General features: G+C 40.7%; 1 protein-coding gene across 1 annotated transcript; it reads right to left on the bottom strand.

Moving 5' to 3' along the window:
- Positions 1-1,207: 1,207 nt before the first annotated feature.
- Positions 1,208-16,951, bottom strand: LOC127925495 (zinc finger and SCAN domain-containing protein 21-like). The gene is made up of 4 exons (XM_052510443.1): positions 16,267-16,951; positions 8,683-8,819; positions 8,081-8,269; positions 1,208-3,113 (listed from the first exon to the last, which is right to left on the bottom strand). Exons 1-4 carry the CDS (start codon positions 16,559-16,561, stop codon positions 2,157-2,159), a joined length of 1,578 nt encoding a protein of 525 aa, XP_052366403.1. The 5' UTR covers positions 16,562-16,951; the 3' UTR covers positions 1,208-2,156.
- Positions 16,952-17,884: the final 933 nt, after the last annotated feature.

Here is a 17,884-nt window from a genome sequence, read left to right as displayed (position 1 = left end):
GCCAGATCAGGACCAGTCGGCCGGCCAGATCAGGACCAGTCGGCCGGCCAGATAGGACCAGTCGGCCGGCCAGATAGGACCAGTCGGCCGGCCAGATAGGACCAGTCGGCCGGCCAGATAGGACCAGTCGGCCGGCCAGATAGGACCAGTCGGCCGGCCAGATAGGACCAGTCGGCCGGCCAGATTAGGACCAGTTGGCCGGCCAGATAGGACCAGTCGGCCGGCCAGATTAGGACCAGTCGGCCGGCCAGATTAGGACCAGTCGGCCGGCCAGATAGGACCAGTCGGCCGGCCAGATAGGACCAGTCGGCCGGCCAGATTAGGACCAGTCGGCCGGTCAGATAGGACCAGTCGGCCGGCCAGATTAGGACCAGTCAGCCGGTCAGATTAGGACCAGTCAGCCGGCCAGATAGGACCAGTCAGCCGGACAGATAGGACCAGTCGGCCGGCCAGATAGGACCAGTCGGCCGGACAGATAGGACCAGTCGGCCGGCCAGATAGGACCAGTCGGCCGGCCAGATAGGACCAGTCAGACGGCCAGATAGGACCAGTCGGCTGGCCAGATAGGACCAGTCGGCCGGCCAGATTAGGACCAGTCGGCCGGCCAGATAGTAACAGATGGGTCCGGTTTATGTCGTGCCAATTCACTCTCTGGATGACACACAGACACAATCCATGTCTCAATTGTCTCAATGCTAATAAATTACTTCTTTAGCCTGCCTCCTCCCCTTCATCTACACTGATTGAAGTGAATTTAACAGGTGACATCAATAGGCGTATTTAGGGTCAAGAAGCACCATGGAATTCTTTGAAAAATATTATTTATTGAGGGAATTATAGGATTTTATGAATAAACAGCAACAGCCATTGGTGAAATTGTTACAGAAGAACAGACAGTTTTTCAGTCTCACAGTAGAATTTCAGTATCTGCTATAACTTTAGTGTTAGAAGAACACAACCATGATCTTAACAGTCAATGTGAGTGATGCTGTTGGCCTTAAAGAAGCCAAGAAAACGTAACATTCTTTGTAGATAATGTAAATATGAACCACGTTGTATTGTAGACGTATGAGACCAGGGCAAACATCCTGCAGACATACGACTACGTTAGAACCAATGACGTTTGAACTCATGATATTGCTATAACAGCTTTTTTCAATAGTGTTTGGTTCTAATTCTCAGAGTAAACAACTCAACAGACACTATGAAAGCTTAACCAAGTTTATTCTCCCAGAGGATCAATACAGCTGCATTCAGACAAAACATGTTTCCAGCAACAAGTTTATATACTCCAGTTTAGATGCACTCCTCCTTGTCTCCAACCCTGACATCTGTTATGGTTCGACAGGAAGACAAAGTGATGACCTCAGCCCCCTTGATGCCTAATCCAAAGCTCTCTCCCCTTATCAATGCCTGCCACATGTGATCGCTTCCCTGCCCAACTCACGGCTGTCATGGTGCCTGGTACCAGACTATGTCTCTTCTCCTCCCAGAGGACCCCTCCCATAGGATCCCTGATGGCTAACAATAACATATTCTGACATAATCTAAACGTTATACATTACCCTCTCTCCCTCTGTGACATATCCTGACATAATGTAAACGTTATACATTACCCTCTCCCCCTCTGTGACATATCCTGACATAATGTAAACGTTATACATTACCCTCTCCCCCTCTGTGACATATCCTGACATAATGTAACTGTTATACATTACCCTCGCTCCCTCTGTGACATATCCTGACATAATGTAAACGTTATACATTACCCTCTCCCCCTCTGTGACATATCCTGACATAATGTAAACGTTATACATTACCCTCGCTCCCTCTGTGACATATCCTGACATAATGTAAACGTTATACATTACCCTCTCCCCCTCTGTGACATATCCTGACATAATGTAACTGTTATACATTACCCTCTCCCTCTGTGACATATCCTGACATAATGTAAACGTTATACATTACCCTCTCCCCCTCTGTGACATATCCTGACATAATGTAACTGTTATACATTACCCTCTCCCCCTCTGTGACATATCCTGACATAATGTAACTGTTATACATTACCCTCTCCCCCTCTGTGACATGAATAAGTATATTTCATATTCTCAGAACCCAACAATAGGAATCTATTGCTTCTGTGTCAGTTTTCAATGATGAAGCCTCTGATGTCTATTTAGATTGCTGGATTGGGAGAACCTGCGCCCGCACTGTGCACAACTGAAGGGCTTCTCCCCAGTGTGGACGTTCTGGTGCACTTGGAGCTTGCTGGGGGACACAAAGCTCTTCTCACACAAGGTGCAGGCAAACACCCGCTTTCTGGTGTGGATGACGACGTGCTGCCGCAAGTCACTCTCGTGAACAAACTTCTTATGGCAGCTCGGGCAACCGTACGGTCGTTCTATGGTGCCAGGTCTAATGTGATTAGCAAGATTACTTGAGTGAGAGGAAGTTGTGGCGCTTGGTCTAAAATGGCCGACAGGAAGTGAGGTATGAGCTGGTTGTTGAGCTCCTCTTCCTGGTATTTCAGAGTGTCTATGGAGGCTTGCCAATGAGCGCAAACTAGCTTTATTGGCTTCACCTGTATTTCCTGCGTCAAGACGGATGCTTGTATTTATCTCTGTGGGACGGAATCCGGGTGAAACCAACTGCATAGTGTTGTCTCTCATTGATTTGTGGTGTACAGGGTGAATCGATGGTGCGTTTCTGTTAAACACTCCCACTCCCTGCTTATTTCCAGTCCCATTGTCCTGTGGTGTAGTAGCTGTACCCACCTGACCCCACTCAAAATCTCTATCTACCTGCTGCCCACTGGATACAGAGTCAATCACTATCACATGTTCTGATGAGGAATGGTATGACTTGGGGGGAAAGCCAAGGACGACGTCAGATCCACTGACCTCCATAGCGGTGTTGTTGTAGTTGTTGTTGCCTCTGGGGCCACTGGACTGGAAGGCTGAGTCCTCTGTGGTGGCTGCAGCCGGTTGGGTGGTTAGTTCTCTGCTGCCCTCCACTGTTCTAGCTGGGTGGCTGATCCTAGAGTCCTGGTCATCTGCTTCTCCCTCCACCTTGATGATCAGCAGGTCTGGTTCCCCTTCCTCTGTCTGCTGGGGTTAAGTGAGAGAGATGAGTGAAACAGAGCATATGCTTTCTACATGCCTAAACATCAGACTGTTACCATGGGTACCCCGTGGATATTCAGTCTGAAAGAAGTCTGCCTAAAAAAGAAACAGCCAGAAGAGTCTCTGCTGACTGCTGATGGGGTTAAGTGGGAGAGATGAGTGAGTGAGACAGAGCATATACTATCTACTGAATGGAGATATGGTCATGACATGGGATTTAGTGAACTTCATAGTAGTTGTCTTGTTGTTATTGTGTTATAATCAGTGGTGTAGTGGAGGGTAAACTCCACCTTTTGTATTTTGTGCAAAAGCCTTCATAAAGACATTGGGTAGAAGTAAAATAATAGACCAATACAAATATAATTTTACATATACAGTGCATTCCAAATGTATTCAGACCCCTTGACCTTTTCCACATTTTGTTACGTTACAGCCTTATTCTAAAATTGATTAAATTGTTTTTTTCCCCTCATCAATCTACACACAATACCCCATAATGACAAAGCAAAAGCAGGTTTTCAGGCATTTTTGAAAAAAAAAAAAAAGAACTGATATCACATTCACGTAAGTATTCAGACCCTTTATTCAGTACTTTGTTGAAGCACCTTTACCAGCATTCACAGCATTGAGTCTTCTTGGGTAGGACGCTACAAGCTTGGCACACCTGTATTTGGGGAGTTTCTTCCATTCTTCTCTGCAGATCCTCTCAAGCGGGTTCAAGTCTGGGCTCTGACTGTGCCACTCAAGGACATTCAGAGACTTGTCCCGAAGACACTCCTGCGTTGTCTTGGCTGTGTGCTTAGGGTAGTTGTCCTGTTGGAAGGTGAACCTTCGCCCCTGTCTGTGGTCCTGAGTGCTCTGGGGCAGGTTTTCATCAAGGATCTATCTGTACTTTGCATCTTTCCCTCAATCCTGACTAGTCTCCCCAGTGCCGCTGAAAAACATCCCCACAGCATGATGCTGCCACCACTATGCTTCATCGTAGGGATGGTGCCAGGTTTTCTCCAGACGTGACGCTTGGCATAAAGTCCATAGAGTTCAATCTTGGTTTCATCAGACCAGAGAATATTGGTTCTTGTGTTCTGAGAGTCCTTTAGGTGCCTTTTGGCAAACTCCAAGCAGGCTGTCATGTGCCTTTTACTGAGGAGAGGCTTCTGTCTGGTCACTCTATCATAAAGGCCTGATTGGTGGATTGTTGCAGAGATGGTTGTCCTTCTGCAAGGTTCTCCCATCTCTAAAGAGGAACATCAGATTGTTGGTCACCTCCCTGACCAAGGCCTTTCTCCCCCGATTGCTCAGTTTGGCCGGGTGGCCAGATTTAGGAAGAGTCTTGGTGGTTCCAAACTTCTTCCATTTAAGAATGATGGAGGCCACTGTGTTCTTGGGGACCTTCAATGCTTCAGAAATGTTTTGGTACCCTTCCCCAGATCTGTGCCTTGATACAATCCTATCTCGGAGCTCTACAGACAATTCCTTCGACTTCATGGCTTGGATTTTGATCTAACATGCACTGTCAACTGTGGGACCTTATATAGACAGGTGTGTGTCTTAACAAATCAAGTCCAATCAATTTAATTTACCACAGGTGGACTCCAATCAAGTTGTAGAAACATCTCAAGGATGATCAATGGAAACAGGATGCACCTGAGCTCAATTTCGAGTCTCATAGCAAAAGGTCTGAATACTTACAGTTGAAGTGGGAAGTTTACATACACTTAGGTTGGAGTCATTAAAACTAGTTTTTCAACCACTCCACACATTTCTTGTTAGCAAACTATAGTTTTGGCAAGTCGGTTAGGACATCTGTGTTGTGCATGACACAAGTAATTTATCCAACAATTGTTTACAGACAGATTATTTCACTTATAATTCACTGTATCACAATTCCAGTGGGTCAGAAGTTTACATACACTAAGTTGACGGTGCCTTTAAACAGCTTGGAAAATTCCAGAAAAGTATGTCATGGCTTTAGAAGCTTCTGATAGGCTAATTGACATCATTTGAGTCAATTGGAGGTGTACCTGTAGATGTATTTCAAGGCCTACCTTTGGCGCAATTTAGATTTTGTTCCCTAGATGGAAGCAGTGTGTGTGCAAAGTTTCAGATTGATCCAGTGAAGCATTTCAATACCGGACAATATTTTGTATCAAGTCTGCCCAAATGTGCTGAATTGGTCAATTGATACATTTTCAAGTACATAACTATAGAGAACATACAAAAAGTATATGGTACACACTACCAGGAATGTCATACATGATGGATCATTAGCACATACACTAACTATCAAACATCTAGATGGCCGGGTGGGGTGGGTGTGGAGCCAGAGACAGCAAGGCTTCAAACTGTAGAACCCAGTCCCCACATTTGAATATAAAACTGTATTCTTATCAAACAAAACTATGCTACATTTTATCTCTGGGACCTTCATGATGACAAATCAGAGCAAGATTACTGAATGTAAGTACACTATTTACCTTCAGAGGTGAATGTATCAAAGCAGTTGCCGTGCTAAGTTTTAAAGTATTTTTTTTACTGTGAAAGCTACTGTAAATTGGACAGGGCAGTTACATTAACAAGAATTTAAGCTTTCTGCCCATATAAGACATGTCTATGTCCTGGAAAGTTCGCTGTTACTTACAACTGTCATGCTAATAACATTAGCACATGTTAGCTCAACCGTCCGGGTATAGGGACACCGATCCCATAGAGATTAAAAGACCATGTTTTCATGAATTTGATTATATAACTCTTGAATCACATTCAAAAACAGCAAGGCACATGATCCAGGAAGTAGGCAGGACTTTCATAGCGTATTGCTATAACCTAACTGACATAAAGCTAATCCATAGCTTTTTTTTACATAGGAATCTCTTGCTTCTGTGTCTAGGGTTGGCACAATTACCGTATAACCCTGTAACCGATGGCTATGGATGAAGACTGTCATGAAAATGTAATAAACCATAAAAACTAAATATATATTTTTTATTTTTTTATTTTGTGGATCGAACAGCTGACAGAAAACGGGACAGCCGGGCATTTGTGAGGTTGAGTCAATTTCTGCCATAGAATTAGGAATTAGAATACAAGAATGTACATGAAAGGTCTTACGACAGTATAAAAGATCAGCCATTTTGTTCAGTGAGTTGGTTAACCATGGGCAGCCAGTGTGCTGCGATAAGATATTGTGTAAAATAATGAATTTGAAAATTAACTGCATAGTATATAGTATATTTATTAGCTAGCCAGCGAGTTTAAGTGGAATGATTTCCAATAATTGTTCAAATGAACTGCCAATATGCCAACATTCCATACAAACAGTGCAGTCAATCCACAGACATACACTGGCTGAAAACAGCTGATGATAGGTCTTATACAAGTTGTAAATGCAATAAGTACTGATATTGTATCATATTACAACATTCACAGCTTTCAAAGAAAACAAACCGTGAGACATTTATGGTCTGTTTATATATATTAGAGACTATTTATACAGAAAATGTGTATAAAACCTGTATAAACTGTATTTATAATTTCATGACAATATTTTAGGTTAACAATCATTATATTTCTGATATATCACATGTCTTACTTTTATAATTCATAAAAACAGGAAATGTATCACCTCTGCCTCTACTGCCATCCGTTCCAATTAGACCGGATTGGATTTCTCCCTGACCACAATGGCTGCCATTCTCACTCCATTCTAGAACTGAGTGTTTATGACATAGCCCCTCTAGTAATTTAATAGGATCTCCATGGTTTCTGCTGTAACATGGACTCTCCGAAGTGATGAAACGTTGTTGCTACTTGCTAAAACAAGTCAGGAGTGGAGGAGAGGACAAAATGTGCATCTTTTGCTATTCAAACGGTTGTAACGGTGACCAGAGTCATTTGGCTGACCAATTACTATCATCCAAAGTTCCTTGACCGTCACCGCCCTATTTGTGTCAGTCTCAATGATGAAGCTTCTGATGTCTATTCAGATTGCTGGAGTGGGAGAACCTGCGCCCGCACTGTGCACAACTGAAGGGCTTCTCCCCAGTGTGGACGTTCTGGTGCACTTGGAGCTTGCTGGGGGACACAAAGCTCTTCTCACACAACGTGCAGGTGAACACTCGCTTCCTGGTGTGGATGATCATGTGATGCTGTAAGTCACTCTCGTGGAGAAACTTTTTATGGCAGTTCGGGCAACCGTACGGTCGTTCTACAGTGCCAGGTCCAAAGTGTGAGGAGAAATTACTGGAGTGAGAGAAAGTTGTGGCGCTTGGTCTAAAATAGCCGTCAGGAAGTGAGGCAGGAGCTGGTTGTTGAACTCCTCTTCCTGGTATTTCAGAGTGTCTATGGAGGCTTGGCAACGAGCACCAACTAGCTTTTCCTGTGCCAGGCCTGCGTGTATTTTTCTCTGAGGGTCGGAAGCCAGGTGAAACCAATTGCGTTGTGTTGTCTCTCATCGATTCGGTGTGAATCATTGGTGCGTTTCTGTTAAACCCTCCCACTCCCTGCTTATTTCCAGTCCCATTGTCCTGTGGTGTAGTAGCTGTACCCACCTGACCCCACTCAAAATCTCTATCTACCTGCTGCCCACTGGATACAGAGTCAATCACTATCACATTTTCTGATGAAGAATGGAACGACTTGGGGGAAAACCTGTGGTTTTCTAACCCTACACTTCTCATTTCTATGTCTGAGCTATTCTGTGTTTCTGGGCCCACCGGGCCACTCCCTAGGTCCATTACTTTCGTGTGAGCAGCAGAGGTGCCATCGTTAGTCGCTACTGCCTCTCTCCACACCTGGTTTAAAGAATCTCTTAGGAGATTGAGGTCCCCGTTCATGTCACACTTTGTGTCTAGACTCTGTCTCTCTGCTCTGGGTTTAAATCATGTGTGTTGCTGTGGTCCCTGGTTCACATTCCCTGTTTCTGACTGGAGGAGAATGGCCTCAGATCCACTGACCTCCATAGCTGTGTTGATGTTTTTGCCTCTGGGCTGGAAGGCAGGGTCTGTAGTCGGTTGGGTGGTTAGTTCTCTGCTTCCCTCCACTGTTCTAGCTGGGTGGCTGATCCTAGAGTCCTGGTCATCTGCTTCCCCCTCATCCTTGATGATCAGCAGGTCTGGTTCCCCTTCCTCTGTCTCTCCTGACTGCTGATGGGGTTAAGTGGGAGAAATGAGTGAGTGAGACAGAGCATATACTATCTACTGAATGGAGATATGGGCATGACATGGGATTTAGTGAAATTCATAGTAGTTGTCTTGTTGTTATTGTGTTATAATCAGTGGTGTAGTGGAGGGTAAACTCCACCTTCTGTATTTTACACATGCCTTTACAACCCTTTGGCACAAAAATGCATTGAAAGTATAGGGACTGTTACTTTACTCACTGATCATCGTTTACCAACCATATTTTTAACCACTACATCACTAGTTATAATGTGCTGACATACACGTCTATACAGGCATAACCTCATCCCCAGGTGGAAGGAAGTGTCTGGTGTCCGAGACTAAAACAGATATAAGTCTGTGACAGTCTAAAATCGTCTGTTAAAATTGGAACTTACCTCATCACTTGTAGCATCCATATGCTTTGATGGAGAGACATCCTCTTGGTCCACGTCTATGGGCTGTCTGTCTCTTTGAATGCTGCTGTTCCCAAAACTCCTGTTGGAAAGTCTGGCTCTGCTTTGCCAAGTCGGTCCTGGAAATAAAGAGGAGGTTAATTTGACCCCATCCATCAATGGTGTTTTACAAAGAACAAAACAAACATACAGTAATACCTTCATGATCAGAAATACAGTGTAGACATTGTTAATGTTATAAATGAATATTGTAGCTGGAAATGGCAGATTGTTTATGGAATATCTACATAGGGGTACAGAGGCCCATTATCAGCAACCATCACTCCTGTGTTCCAATGGCACGTTGTGTTAGCTAATCCAAGTTTATGATTTTAAAAGGCTAAATTATCATTAGAAAACCCTTTAGCAATTACAGCTGAAGTCGGAAGTTTACATACACTTAGGTTGGAGTCATTAAAACTCATTTTCAACCACTCCACAAATTTCTTGTTTGCAAACTATAGTTTTGGCAAGTTGGTTAGGACATCTACTTTGTGCATGACACAAGTAATTTTTCCAACAATTGTAAACAGACAGATTATTTCACTTATAATTCACTGTATCACAATTCCAGTGGGTCAGAAGTTTACATACACTAAGTTGACTGTGCCTTTAAACAGCTTGGAAAATTTCAGAAAATGATGTCATGGCTTTAGAAGCTTTTGATAGGCTAATTGACATCCTTTGAGTCAATTGAAGGTGTACCTGTAGATGTATTTCAAGGCCTACCTTCAAACTCAGTGCCTCTTTGCTTGACATCGTGGGAAAATCAAAATAAATCAGCCAAGACCTCAGAAAAACAATTGTAGACCTCCACAAGTCTGATTCATCCTTGGGAGCAAATACCAAATGCCTGAAGGTACCACATTCATCTGTACAAACAATAGTACGCAAGTATAAACACCATGGAATCACGCAGCCGTCATACTGCTCAGGAAGGAGATGCGTTCTGTCTCCTAGAGATGAACGTACTTTGGTGCGAAAACTGCAAATCAATCCCAGAACAACAGCAAAGGACCTTGTGTAGATGCTGGAGGAAACAGGTACAACAGTATCTATATCCACAGTAAAAACGAGTCCTATATCGACATAACCTGAAAGGCCGCTCAGCAAGGAAGAAGCCATTGCTCCAAAACCGCCATAAAAAAGCCAGACTCCGGTTTGCAACTGCACATGGGGACAAATATCGTACTTTTTGGAAAAATGTCTTCTGGTCTGATGAAACAAAAATAGAATTGTTTGGCCATAATGACCATTGCTTTGTTTGGAGGAAAAAGGGGGAAGCTTGCAAGCCGAAGAACACCATCCCAACCGTGAAGCACGGGGATGGCAGCATCATGTTGTGGGGGTGCTTGCTGCAGGAGGGACTAGTGCACTTCACAAAATAGACCACATCATGATGAAAGAAAATTATGTGGATATATTGAAGCAACATCTCAAGACATCAGTCAGGAAGTTAAAGCTTGGTCGCAGATGGGTCTTCCAAATAGACAATGACCCGAAGCATACTTCCAAAGTTGTGGCAAAATGGCTTAAGGACAACAAAGTCAAGGTATTGGAGTGGCCATCACAAAGCCCTGACCTCAATCCTATAGAACATTTGTGGGCAGAACTGAAAAAGTGTGTGCGAGCAAGGAGGCCTACAAACCTGACTCAGTTACACCAGCTCTGTCAGGAGGAATGGGCCAAAATTCACCCAACTTATTGTGGGAAGCTTGTGGAAGGCTACCCGAAATGTTTGACTCAAGTTAAACAATTTAAAGGCAATGCTACCAAATACTAATTGAGTGTATGTAAACTTCTGACCCACTGGGAATGTGATGAAAGAAATAAAAGCTGAAATAAATCATTGTCTCTACTATTATTCTGACATTTCACATTCTTAAAATAAAGTGGTGATCCTAACTGACCTAAGACGCCAAATTTTTACTAGGATTAAATGTCAGGAATTGTGAAAAACTGAGTTTAAATGTATTTGGCTGAGGTGTATGTAAACTTCCGACTTCAACTGTATGTTAGCACAGCTGAAAACTGTTGTCCCGATTAAAGCAACAATAAAACTGTCATTCTTTAGACTAGTTGAGTATCTGGAGCATCAGCATTTGTGGGTTCGATTACAGGCTCAAAATGGCCAGAAACAAAGACATTTCTTCTGAAACATTACCTGACTATTTACATTTGGGTATATATTTGAAACCCAACCTATGCTTAATCCACTAAAATATGTCACATTCAATGTAAAAGGTTTTAACAGACCGATTAAGAGGAAGAGAGTCTATATATAACTTAAGAAATGAAAGGCTGACATTGTGTTTTTACAAGAAACACATCTTACAGACAGTGAAACTAAAGAGGGAATGGGTATGACAAGTTTTTGAGGCCTCTTTTAACTCCAAAGGAAGAGGAACTGCAATTTTGAGATGTATTACCTTCTAATAAATCTCCTGGGGAGGATGGCTTCCCTCCAGAGTTCTATAAATCATTTAAGGAGCTATTGGTCCCCTACCTTATGGAGGAACTTAAAAAAGCAGGAGAGGACAACTGCTTTCCAGAGTCTCTCTCTCAAACAGTGATTACAGTAATTCACAAGAAAGGTAAAAACCCGCTAAAGTGCGCCTCCTATAGACCAATCTCTCCTTAACACAGATTGTAAACTGGTCACCAAGATGCTATCTAGGAGACTGGAGTCATGTCTTCCCCTGTTGGTCAACCCAGATCAGACTGGCTTCAAAATTAATAGATTGTCCTCCAATAATGTCAGAAGGTTCTTTTGATATAATTCACCTTGCTAACAAAAACAAAATACTTAGTGTCGCAGTCTCCCTCGACGCCGAAAAGGCCTTTGATAGGGTTGAATGGCCATATCTCTTTCACTTCTTGGAAAAAAGTTTAGGTACCGTGTTTGTAAATAGACATTGTAACTACGTAGCTAATAACTGTTGTAGTGGGGAACATTATTGTTGCAACACACCTTTGGAAGGAAGGCAATCCCGCGCTGTGTTAGCTAAGTTTTCATGTCATCGGGTGTAGTTCGTAAAGGTTGAAGTGTGTATGTTAGTATGATAACGTTATAATAATTAAGGATGAAGTGTGTATGTTAGGATGGTAACGCTATAATAATTAAGGATGAAGTGTGTATGTTAGGATGGTAACGTTATAATAATTAAGGATGAAGTGTGTATGTTAGGATGGTAACGCTATAATAATTAAGGATGAAGTGTGTATGTTAGGATGGTAACGCTATAATAATTAAGGATGAAGTGTGTATGTTAGGATGGTAACGCTATAATAATTAAGGATGAAGTGTGTATGTTAGGATGGTAACGCTATAATAATTAAGGATGAAGTGTGTATGTTAGGATGGTAACGTTATAATAATTAAGGATGAAGTGTGTATGTTAGGATGGTAACGCTATAATAATTAAGGATGAAGTGTGTATGTTAGGATGGTAACGTTATAATAATTAAGGATGAAGTGTGTATGTTAGGATGGTAACGTTATAATAATTAAGGATGAAGTGTGTATGTTAGGATGGTAACGTTATAATAATTAAGGATGAAGTGTGTATGTTAGGATGGTAACGCTATAATAATTAAGGATGAAGTGTGTATGTTAGGATGGTAACGCTATAATAATTAAGGATGAAGTGTGTATGTTAGGATGGTAACGTTATAATAATTAAGGATGAAGTGTGTATGTTAGGATGGTAACGTTATAATAATTAAGGATGAAGTGTGTATGTTAGGATGGTAACGTTATAATAATTAAGGATGAAGTGTGTATGTTAGGATGGTAACGCTATAATAATTAAGGATGAAGTGTGTATGTTAGGATGGTAACGTTATAATAATTAAGGATGAAGTGTGTATGTTAGGATGGTAACGCTATAATAATTAAGGATGAAGTGTGTATGTTAGGATGGTAACGTTATAATAATTAAGGATGAAGTGTGTATGTTAGGATGGTAACGCTATAATAATTAAGGATGAAGTGTGTATGTTAGGATGGTAACGTTATAATAATTAAGGATGAAGTGTGTATGTTAGGATGGTAACGTTATAATAATTAAGGATGAAGTGTGTATGTTAGGATGGTAACGCTATAATAATTAAGGATGAAGTGTGTATGTTAGGATGAAGTGTGTATGTTAGGATGAAGTGTGTATGTTAGGATGGTAACGTTATAATAATTAAGGATGAAGTGTGTATGTTAGGATGGTAACGTTATAATAATTAAGGATGAAGTGTGTATGTTAGGATGGTAACGTTATAATAATTAAGGATGAAGTGTGTATGTTAGGATGAAGTGTGTATGTTAGGATGGTAACGCTATAATAATTAAGGATGAAGTGTGTATGTTAGGATGGTAACGTTATAATAATTAAGGATGAAGTGTGTATGTTAGGATGGTAACGTTATAATAATTAAGGATGAAGTGTGTATGTTAGGATGGTAACGTTATAATAATTAAGGATGAAGTGTGTATGTTAGGATGGTAACGTTATAATAATTAAGGATGAAGTGTGTATGTTAGGATGGTAACGTTATAATAATTAAGGATGAAGTGTGTATGTTAGGATGGTAACGTTATAATAATTAAGGATGAAGTGTGTATGTTAGGATGGTAACGTTATAATAATTAAGGATGAAGTGTGTATGTTAGGATGGTAACGTTATAATAATTAAGGATGAAGTGTGTATGTTAGGATGGTAACGCTATAATAATTAAGGATGAAGTGTGTATGTTAGGATGGTAACGTTATAATAATTAAGGATGAAGTGTGTATGTTAGGATGGTAACGTTATAATAATTAAGGATGAAGTGTGTATGTTAGGATGGTAACGCTATAATAATTAAGGATGAAGTGTGTATGTTAGGATGGTAACGCTATAATAATTAAGGATGAAGTGTGTATGTTAGGATGGTAACGCTATAATAATTAAGGATGAAGTGTGTATGTTAGGATGGTAACGTTATAATAATTAAGGATGAAGTGTGTATGTTAGGATGGTAACGTTATAATAATTAAGGATGAAGTGTGTATGTTAGGATGGTAACGTTATAATAATTAAGGATGAAGTGTGTATGTTAGGATGGTAACGTTATAATAATTAAGGATGAAGTGTGTATGTTAGGATGGTAACGTTATAATAATTAAGGATGAAGTGTGTATGTTAGGATGGTAACGTTATAATAATTAAGGATGAAGTGTGTATGTTAGGATGGTAACGTTATAATAATTAAGGATGAAGTGTGTATGTTAGGATGGTAACGTTATAATAATTAAGGATGAAGTGTGTATGTTAGGATGGTAACGTTATAATAATTAAGGATGAAGTGTGTATGTTAGGATGGTAACGTTATAATAATTAAGGATGAAGTGTGTATGTTAGGATGGTAACGTTATAATAATTAAGGATGAAGTGTGTATGTTAGGATGAAGTGTGTATGTTAGGATGGTAACGCTATAATAATTAAGGATGAAGTGTGTATGTTAGGATGGTAACGCTATAATAATTAAGGATGAAGTGTGTATGTTAGGATGGTAACGCTATAATAATTAAGGATGAAGTGTGTATGTTAGGATGGTAACGTTATAATAATTAAGGATGAAGTGTGTATGTTAGGATGGTAACGTTATAATAATTAAGGATGAAGTGTGTATGTTAGGATGGTAACGTTATAATAATTAAGGATGAAGTGTGTATGTTAGGATGGTAACGTTATAATAATTAAGGATGAAGTGTGTATGTTAGGATGGTAACGTTATAATAATTAAGGATGAAGTGTGTATGTTAGGATGGTAACGCTATAATAATTAAGGATGAAGTGTGTATGTTAGGATGGTAACGCTATAATAATTAAGGATGAAGTGTGAATTCATGCCAGGAATAATAAGTGTGAAGTTTGATTTCCTCCCTTCTGTAATAAGCAGCCAATGAGGTATTTTTCCTTTATTCATGTGTTTAATCTGATACTGTTATAGCTCCGGCTAAACTGTTTATGTATGTAAGCACTTATACCAAGCTAATAAGTCACTCGTAAGATAAGAAGGCTGTAAGAGTGTGCTTAACTGTATTTTCATTTACTTTATAGTTCTCACGGAAGGTGATAATTCTGACTAAAACTACAGAATAAAGCCGCCAGTTAAAATCAAGGAACGGTTGTTCTCGTGGTTACTGGAGGGAGCTACACCCACCTTTTCCCTCTCGTCATCGAATCATTGGCTGAGGCTATTAGAATGTGCCCTGACATACGTGGCTTTGAGGTGGGCCCCCATACCCATAAGTTATCACTGTTTGCGGACAACCTTATCTTATTTCTAACAAAGCCAGAACATTCCCTCTCCCACTTACAGAACCGTTATAGTTCTTTCTCTGGATATAAGGTCCATTTTGATAAAAGTGAAATCTTACCTTTGTCTGTCTTTGACCATCAAAGACTTACATCAAGCATCAGTTACCTTTTAGATGGTTGCCTATGGGCTTGACATATTTGGGCATTTTATTTATTTATTTTGTTTTACCTTTATTTAAGTAGGCAAGTCAGTTCAGAACAAATTCTTATTTTCAATGACGGCCTAGGAACAGTGGGTTAACTGCCTGTTTAGGGGCAGAACGACAGATTTTTACCTTGTCAGCTCGGGGGTTTGAACTTGCAGGTTACTAGTCCAACGCTCTAACCACTAGGATACCCTGCCACCCTGTAAAATGGTAGATGGTAATCTGAACAACCTCTATAAACTCAATCTGGCCAGCTTGTTGCATAAGGTGGAGGGTGACCTGTGTAAATGGATGGACTTGCCTCTCACTCTACTGGGTAGAATCAATGTAATTCAAATATATGTCCTGCCCAGATTTCTATATTTGTTTTAATCTCTCCCTATCCCTGTGCCCGCAGCATTCTTTTTCTCTTTTTACAAGCTGACCAGATGGTTTATCTGGCACGGCAAAACCCCAAGGGTTGGCCTGGATAAACTGACCCTTGATTACGGCCAAGGGGGCTTAAACCTCCCCAATTTCATAATGTACAATTGGACTGCAGTCTAGATTTCTAGCTCAGATGTTTGACAATTATCCCTCTCCCTCATGGTTGAACAGTTTGATAAATTATTACATTTTTGTTTTGAATCATCTTAATTGGAAAATGCAATAATAAAATATATATATATTTTAAATCAGCAGTTTCCAGCTACAATAGTAATTTACAACATTGACAATGTCTACACTGTATTTCAAAAACAAGGACATTTCTAAGTGACCCCGAACTTTTGAACGGTAGTGCATGTAATGTGTATATAGAGCTAGAGGGATCCTAGCTGTATTGACAGTACAAAGTAAGCACGATACGTCATATGTGGAATGTCAATAATACAGCTGGGCGCTAAATGTATTGACATTACATAAATCATGGAATTATTATACTTGCCTTAAACTTTGTAAAATACAATTGATGGATGGGGTCAAATTGAAGATTAACGTAATGTAAGCTATGTGCACACTGTCAAATTCATCGTCATCACCAACCTGTTGTAATCTCTCGATGGTTGTGTCTGTTTAGGAGGCGTATTCCATGGAAGCGATTGTGGACGGACCCCTCTGAAAACTTTGTTCTCTCCGCTCGAAATCTGGTGATCTGAAGTTCCATCAATTTCATTTTCCTCCGGAGAAATTCGTTCTCCTTGTGGCTTTGGGACATCTTCAGGTGTACAACCGCATAGCCATCGTCAACAACTTTGCAGATTTCGGCAACAGCCGCGTTGGCTAGCACCTCCATGATTGAGGCTATCTGCGCCTGGAACTCGACCACGGAACCCGACATTGTCCCCCGACGCTTTTTTCCTCTTTTCAATGTAACAGTATTTGCGTTTTATATATTATGATTATCTACAGTTATCTACCAATCTATTAAAACAAATAATCATAACAGAAACTTAACGTCAATTTGCAGCTAGCTTTGTTTGTAGCTAGCTGGTGAGATGTTTTATTTTATTTCCTCACGTCACAGTAATGTAATCATACGTGGACTGTAGAATTTAAAGTTGAACACCGCCACCTACTGTACAGGAGTGCGGCACAACAATGTACCTACGTAATGAACAACATGTTCTCTGGTGAAAACAATATTTCATTTTTTTTTTTAAATAAATCATTTCACTATTTGGGGTATTTCTAATAGAAATAAACAACAAACGATTTACAACAGTATGACAGCCTAGATATGACTTTAATCCACATCTTTACAGCCTATCAATCTGATTGTCAATCTACTATATCTTGTCGAAAGGCAAATGGAAATAAATTGTTAATTGCTGTCCTTTTTACATCCCCGGAAACGATACAATTTCATAAGGATGTTCAAAATCTTAACTTGTTATAACTTATACATTATCAATCCACTCTGAACCAAACATCAAGCCAGTTGAACTGAAAACACGACCACTACACACAGAGGGAAGCATTCAATGGGGAAACCAATTAAACTGTTAAAAACACATGGATTCAAGTTTTCATATGAAACTCCCAATAGTGTGGAGCCCTTACAACTAGGGCCAGGAGTTTTCCCCTGCTCTGGTCATGTGGTGAGGAAAAACTCCTGGCCCTGACCATCATTACACCTGGTGGAGTAGTATGAAGCTGCACTGGAGCTGCCTCTTGCCCGAGCAAGGCGTTAGCTGTTGTGGATGCTTTTCCATGCATTTCGATGAAGTAGTAGAGCCACTGTTGATATTCGGGAACGGGGCTTGCTTCCCTCTTTGGGGAACCTGGTGGAAAGTAACACTCGGTGGACAGTCTGTTGAAATCGGGCGACTTGGACCTGGATCCTACAGTTCTCCCTTGCTCTGTATTTTGAGTATCAGGGGGACACTTCTCTGTCTGTCCAGACTCTATTCCCCCTCCCCATCTCCCCTCTTCCACAGCAGATTTGGCCTAAAAAAAGAGGCGGGGGGAATTAAATTGACGGGCATGAGCGCTACAAAGCTCTCAAACAAACACATCTATTATAACTCAGCTATTATAGTCGTACTGACTTAACTCATTGACACAGAAAATCTGAAATTTCTCTCTCCTCAAAACCTCTCTCTACCGCACCTGCTGTCTCTACTCTCTACCTTTGAATACTTTGCTATGAAAAGCTAACTGA

Source organism: Oncorhynchus keta, unplaced genomic scaffold (genome assembly GCF_023373465.1).
Source record: "Oncorhynchus keta strain PuntledgeMale-10-30-2019 unplaced genomic scaffold, Oket_V2 Un_contig_5685_pilon_pilon, whole genome shotgun sequence".
Classification (NCBI taxonomy): domain Eukaryota; kingdom Metazoa; phylum Chordata; class Actinopteri; order Salmoniformes; family Salmonidae; genus Oncorhynchus; species Oncorhynchus keta.
The sequence above is the reverse complement of the archived record's forward strand: the minus strand, read 5'-3'. Positions and strand labels throughout refer to the sequence as shown.